A 7111-nucleotide genomic window follows, 5' to 3' on the forward strand; every position below is an offset into this window, starting at 1 on the left:
GATTGTACATCACCAAGACACTAATTAAATATCTATAATCTCAAACTATTTCAACCTGTAATCACTAAACAATAACGCATATGTTATTAGAACTACATTTCCCAGCGAAAGGACCCTTTCAGTCCCATGCATTGTGGGTTCAGGACACATACGAACATCATATTTTCTAATTCGACTCAGTAGTGTATAGTTTTTGCTTTAAACACCTTCTATTCATTTGCTTTATTGGCGTTGTTGGGCAGTGAACACAGTATTACAGATTTTCCGGTTTTTTTTCTATACATGTTGAAAATTTCATTAGAAATATATAAATAAAAAGTGTCATACTAGTAGTCATTTGAATGCATCTATTGAGTCAAAATGATCTATAAATGACATGACATATGCAAAATTAAGTTTTTTCATTGACACAGACAGTAATTTATTTCAGAGCTCAATGATACCTTTTTACATTTAAAAAAAGTTTATTCAACTCTAACAGTCAAAGTAACAACCCTAGACAATCATTCCCTCATTTTAAACTCGAGTCAACTCCAGCTACTCCACATCCGACTGCTGAGTAAGAGGTGGAGTGAGAATTTTCACTGATTCATTCCAGTAACTCAAAGTTGAGAAGGTGGCATCTTAACAAAAGTCTATCACAGGATGACTCACACTTGACTGGTCCAGTGGTCATACTGCAGACTACAGGTCTGTGGGGCGGAGCCACTTTGTGACTCAAAATAACAAGCACTTTATTTACATTCAAGTGAACAAGCTCTAAAAACCCTCAGAAGTCAACGATCGAGGCAGCTGAAGTGAAAGTTCCAAAAATAAGATACATGACAGAGTCTCTTGCATCAGTTCTCCAAGATCCAGAGGATGTTGACACCTGACAGACCAAGGTTCACTCTCCTGCAGGAGGAATAAAGATCAGATTCTGGATTATCAGGCCACGGCGATACGGTGAAGAAACTCACCCCAACATTCCCGACTCTTTGGTCTTGATGACAAACAGGAACATGAGGATAGTGTGGAACAGGTTGTTCCGGCCCTGGACAGAAGTCATGTCAGATAAGGGACAAAAGATACATTTCCGCCCCTCTTATCTGCCGCATATTTCAGGGCTCAGATTAGTGTGAATGTAAATAGATATTAGCCTGAACTCAGATTAGAAACACTCATTAAGCGGTCACTTCCAGAAAATTTAAATTTTCATGACAGAAAAGGACTGGGCAGCACTTCATCGAATTCTGTGACTTCACCAACAGGAAACTTCCGTGTGGCTTGTGACTTCACTGATTCACTAGAACACATGAATCTCCACGTAGCAAATTGGGCCTAAGTGGAAGCTTGCTTCACCTTTCGCTGCTTCAGGGAGCCCTCCAGTGGACAGCAACATCACTACATGTCGGCACCGATACAAGTCCGTATGATAAAATTCAAACATGAAATGACTTGTTTTCAACCAGAACGCATTTTTCTTGACTAGAAATGACGATGTACAAGAAGCATCATGCTGATGGGGTAAAACATTTCTCAGCTTACACTTAAAATAATACAGAATGCAGAATGTCGAAAATGCGAAAATCACAATGTATGAGAAAATGAGTGAATAGTAGTAAAATATTGGTACACATTATACTGAGAATACATGTGTTCTCAGTATGTGTTTGGAATCATCATATATGGATGTATATAGAAACTAACTTGTTGGATGAAATTGCTCATACTGTAATATTAGTCATACATTGAAGAGATCAATGAACACAAGTCATTTTTTTGTATATATATGAAAATTTGTGAATAAAATGTTTACATGGAGCGATCTGCGGAGAATCGGGGCCTACACACTTCAGCATGACAACAACCCAAAACACAGCAAAAGTGATGAAGAAGCGGGACAACAACATGACAGTTCTGCAGTGGCCCAGCCAGAGGCATGGCTTGAATAAGATTGATAATCTGTGGAGGGGGGTAAAGATCAAAATGATGGCAAAGAGAGCCTTCAACCTGAAAGAGTGAAATTTGTCATATGTGTCGTCCCTTGCTGACTCATCGTGACAGATGATTGGGAATGAACATGCAAAAATGAGTTGGCAATTACAGGAAGTGTTTGAATGCTGAAGCAGACAACGACTGTTCAGATGATTATTGAGCAGAACATTGATAATTTTGAACATGCCACTTTTTGTTCAAACATAAATAAAAAATATTCCAAAATAATGCCACTGTACATCGTCCGATTACCTCCTGGAATATGCCCGTGTCAGTTTGAATCAAGACAGAAAAAATTTAGTTGAATAAATTTAACTTTGAGTCCAGATTTTCCTGGTCATATATGAATGATCCTGTGCTTGAATGTAGCACTGAATAACAAACAGAATCCTCTCTCTATAAACCACAAACTACCGATTGCTGATGCACAGTCGTGTGTGTCACCTTAGGCAGACTGTAGACATGACCCTGATACACCAGCTGGTAGTGAGGAGGGTTGGTGCTGCTCTGGTGGACACACAGCAGGTTTTCCTTTGTCACATCTGGAGAGACAAAAACATCAGCACAAAACAAAGAGGATACATTGAGCAGGTGTGACAGAGGTGAACCTGGTTTGTCTGGTGTGTGACTGAAGTGCTGCGCTGTAAAAGTTTTGCCATCTGGGTATTTGGGGTGCGGAGGCAACCTGGAGTCTAAGTATGTGCAGAAGACGTGCATGAGGATCTAAGGAGACACAGAGATTACTTTTAACAAGCTTGAGGTCACAAAGGTCATAATAATGTGTGAGTGAGTGAGCGCATGTACTCACAGCACAGTCAGTGGGGAGGTCAGTGTCCCACTTTCTGCTTTTCACATCCCCACCAGCGTTCCAACGAAATGAACTCATACAGCCACTGTGGGCAAGTTCTGATGACATGCACAGATGGGTGATCACACAAGCTTGAGAGATGCGCGCATCATATATTTACATACTCTGACACACACATCTCCAAAAAGACACACACCAGGGCATGGAAATCAGAAACAACACACACTCACAGAGGTTACACAAACATTTGGAAATACACATCAGATTACAGACAAAAACAAATACATATAGAGACACACAGAGAGGATCGACTTACAAATTGGTACCAGGACAACAACTATAGATTAGGCAGGGCAATGTGCAGAGAAAATAAATAATATAGAGACAGATAGGGATACGTTAAGGGAATTGTTAGATGAGGGAATATCATTATACCGATCTCGTCAACAATGCTATATCCTAAAACAATGCTATATCAGGATATAAATATAAGATTAATACGATATTGCCCAGACCCAATCGTGGGTCACAAAAAAGGACACATATTCACAAATACATAAATGAGGACACAGACCTAAAAGGTGAGGTAAGTTGCGAATACAAATATATGCAGGATTACAATGTAAGACACACCTCTGATGCGCTCCACCAGGTACTCCTGGTTGGGCGTGACATCCAGATACTGGACGATGGAGTTGAAGGTGGGAATGGACGAGGCCTTCATGATGGCTGCCTGCTTGAGGCTACTGATACTGGCCTCTAGGGATCGGGATGAAAAAGAGCATAGAGCATTAGAGCATTTGTCGCCATCACTCATCTGACTGAAGACCGAATTCCGACTCACCTCCAATCTGCAGCTCAGGACATCCCATCCTCCTCAGCTGGCTGTTGACAGAATCCACCTCTTTCACCAGGGGGACCAGAATGGTGTCGCTGATCCACTGATAGACAAACACAATGGGTCAGAATTATTTTCTTTCAACCAAGGGGTGAACTTATTTGTCACCTCACGTTTCGTAATTTGGCGGTCCAGCTGTCAATGCGGTCCACTACATGACGGCTTGTCGTGATTCTGGCCCAGACCTGCACCACAGAGATACACCAAATCCTTGGTTACACAGACATACCAGCTTAAGTGTGCACGCATGAGCTCACACACACCTCTTCAGCTGCCTGCTTGGAACCAAGATCGGTCTCGTCCTTATGGGCTGAGGGCGCCTGAGAGCGGCAGGCCGGCTGGTACAAGAACTTCCTGAGACTCTGAGCATAGTCGCCCACTGACCGGCTGTAGTTCCAAAATGTGGGACTGTGGTTCGGTGATACAGACTCTGGACTCCCTGTAAGGGGCAAGTGACGAAGATCTTTCAAATGATTATGCAAACTTTTTTTTAGGTAGACTTTTGACCAGTAGGTCAGGTTTTCCTACTTCATACATAAGATAGAGAATTGTGTCCTGGCTGAAAAACGTCTAGATTGGCAGTTCTTTGTGAAAGATGACAGATACTCAGCAGCTCTCACGAACACTGTATTAAAATGAGATGTAATTAGTACCCAGTTGGCTGCGGTGACTCTTCTCCTCTTCCAAGCGCAGAAACCTCTCTAGACTCTTCAGGTCTTGCATGTAGTCCTCTTTGCTCCCCGGGGAATTGAACACGGAGGGCGACGTGCGGTACCGGGATCTCACACTGGACATGTCAGCCGTGCCAAAGCTGCTCTGGTAAGGGGAGGAGCCGGGCGAAGGGGTGTAGTTCAATACCTATAGACACACAGAGGGTTGATGCTAGCTTAACATTAACTCCAACAAAGTAAGTTGTGGTGGACACCGTACCTTCCCAAGAGCCACAGAAGGAGAGTAGGCTCCTCCAGCACAGCTGGGGGAGGACGGACTGTACCCTGTTACACAGCTGGGGGAAAACTTTGGGCTGGTGGAGGCTGAACGGGATGGACTGAAGCTGAGGACACTCTGACCCTGCAGGGGGGTAGACAGGTCTGGGGCTGGGGTCTCTTTCTTCTCTGGCTTCAGAGGTGGTGATGCCTTAATACCTGTGAAAGGAAAGTAAGAGTTTCAAACGGGCCTCAGGAATGATTCACTGGGGGTCTTGTTCACGCTCACTTGTGTTTCTGAGGCCAAGGAGCTGGTGCTGCTGAGGGGACACAGCGATGGTGGACGGAGACATGGTGTACTTGAAGTATCTCCAGAAATCAAACAGAGAGTTGAGGCTGAAGACCAACACCAGAGCCAGTTCTGCATCAATGACAGCAATTAATTAACATATTACAATAATACAGTGGTTAATGTGAAAGCGAAGTGCACAAAACATACTGTTGTGTTCTATGAACCACTTCCTATTCCCCACAAGTTTTCATTGACTGTGTGGTCCCAGATGCTACTTACCTATGTACCAGATGGGCCAGTATTTGATGTTGTAGTACCGACTCAGGAGCTTCCCTGACCTGAGAACGTGCGTGAAACAGACGTTAAGGTTTAGAACGCATGAGCACAGGCAGTGTGTTGAAGACACACTCACATTTCTATGTAAACCATTCCAGCCAGGGTGACGTTCAGGACAGCCCAGGCCAGAACCTCTTGGCGAGCCTGCTCCTCCTTCTTCATCCTCAGAGCCCTGTCAATAAGACAGGACTCCTTCTGTGGAGTTGACATGACTACTGCGACTGCACAACAGCCAAGAGAAAGAAGTCACGAAAGCAAATTATCAATGAATCGAATCACTGCCTGGTTTACATTGTATGACTCCCAACATAAAAAAGCGTGTAAAACCACATACAATAACACAATGGTGTCAAATTAGAAGGAAACGCTAAAAAACGCGCCTTTGTGCCGACGATGTTAGCCACTTAGCTAGGTAGCCACACACTGACTTGTAAACAGTCGAAAGTAACACATGTAGATATTTCATTTAGTTTGAATACAAAGAACACACATGAGATATTCGCATTATGGCGCAAACCAAAGTTCAGAAAGAATTCATACCACGTTAAAGTGAATGACAACTACACCGCTGCATGGTTCATATTTCCACCGGAAGCCGAATGACGCAAGATCCGCTTTCCTCCCTGTAGCCGTTTGATCCGAAGCGACAGGCCAAGTGTTATTTTTCTAGTTTATCTGTTTTAATGTATGTCGAAATGTCGGCTATTACTAAAGTAAGTATACTGATGATTGGTCAAGATTGCGGGATATCCCAAAACACATCTGATTTGTACCAGGTTTAGTGATTATCTGAATTATTCACATGATGAAAATATATTTTATCACACAACAATGTTAGCGAGTCAAGTGAAGCGGACGTTGCTCTCAAGTCAAGATGTGAAGCTTTTACAACGAATGACCATGTAAAAACTGTAAATTTCATGGTATTAAACTGAATATTTTAATAAGTTAGATCTCGACATGCTATTTTGTTATGACAAAAACGTTGACAAATCATTTTTTTTTATTAAAAATACTCCAATAGGTGCCCATCAGATCACTAAAAATGAGTTTTATTTCATTTCCAGTTTGACAAGATTCACTGTCAGTGGGAGGAAACTCAGCCCGACTATGATAAGTAAAATGTCCAATATAAATAAAAGGTCTATATTGTGTCAGACTGCAACACAGGTTTGCAGTGTAACTTAAAAAAAAAAACAATGTGTGAGACAAGCTAACGAGTGGGGAAAGAAAGTTTGCAGCTGGGAAGGTTCCTTGATCTAGAAATGAGATCACGATCTTGTCACAATTTGTGGGTTTAGATTTTATTCCACTAACTTTTTTTAGTGTTATATCATTTTAAATATGACTATCTCCATCAATATTTTTTGCCGCCTTCACGTTTCTTGTTACGCCATAGTTCTTTATTTCTCTCCCTATGAAATTATTTGCAGCAGTTGAGGGCTGCTTTAGATAACAGGAATGTCTTTCTCCCTCCCTCTACTCCTTGGTTCCACGGTTGCTGCCAGTCCAACTTTTTCATGTGTGAATTGAAGTATTCAGCAAGCCAACACCATTGTCAGTTGCCATTTACAATCTAGTTATTCGATCAGCCTGACCCACTCTTGGCACATTTGCTCACTGGCTTGATCAATTGCCCATGTCATTTTATACAATGACTATTTTAAGTGACTTGAAATATTTCATGCTTTTCACAGTAACATGTTATTTTTATTCTTGCTATTTTTTATTTACTATAATGTATGTAGAAGCGTTTAAAGTGAGTCGCTGATTTTTCGAAGTAAAATATGTCATCAACTGACATCTTGCGTGAGTGATCCGCTTCATTCAAGATTGTCGTGGTTTTTGTAAAACAGAAAAAAAAATGGAAGAAC

The 7111-nt window shown here is 41.9% G+C and overlaps 1 protein-coding gene across 1 annotated transcript; it reads right to left on the minus strand.

Moving 5' to 3' along the window:
* Positions 1-224: 224 nt before the first annotated feature.
* Positions 225-5846, minus strand: tmem209 (transmembrane protein 209). The gene is made up of 15 exons (XM_053862593.1): positions 5778-5846; positions 5314-5458; positions 5181-5239; positions 4899-5030; positions 4614-4828; positions 4337-4541; positions 3947-4122; positions 3797-3868; positions 3630-3726; positions 3419-3544; positions 2786-2883; positions 2586-2700; positions 2422-2519; positions 960-1033; positions 225-894 (listed from the first exon to the last, which is right to left on the minus strand). Exons 2-15 carry the CDS (start codon positions 5445-5447, stop codon positions 840-842), a joined length of 1656 nt encoding a protein of 551 aa, XP_053718568.1. The 5' UTR covers positions 5448-5458; positions 5778-5846; the 3' UTR covers positions 225-839.
* Between the last annotated feature and the right edge of the window lie 1265 nt (positions 5847-7111).

The sequence above is a fragment of the Synchiropus splendidus genome, chromosome 4, assembly GCF_027744825.2.
Source record: "Synchiropus splendidus isolate RoL2022-P1 chromosome 4, RoL_Sspl_1.0, whole genome shotgun sequence".
NCBI classification, from domain to species: Eukaryota; Metazoa; Chordata; class Actinopteri; order Syngnathiformes; family Callionymidae; genus Synchiropus; species Synchiropus splendidus.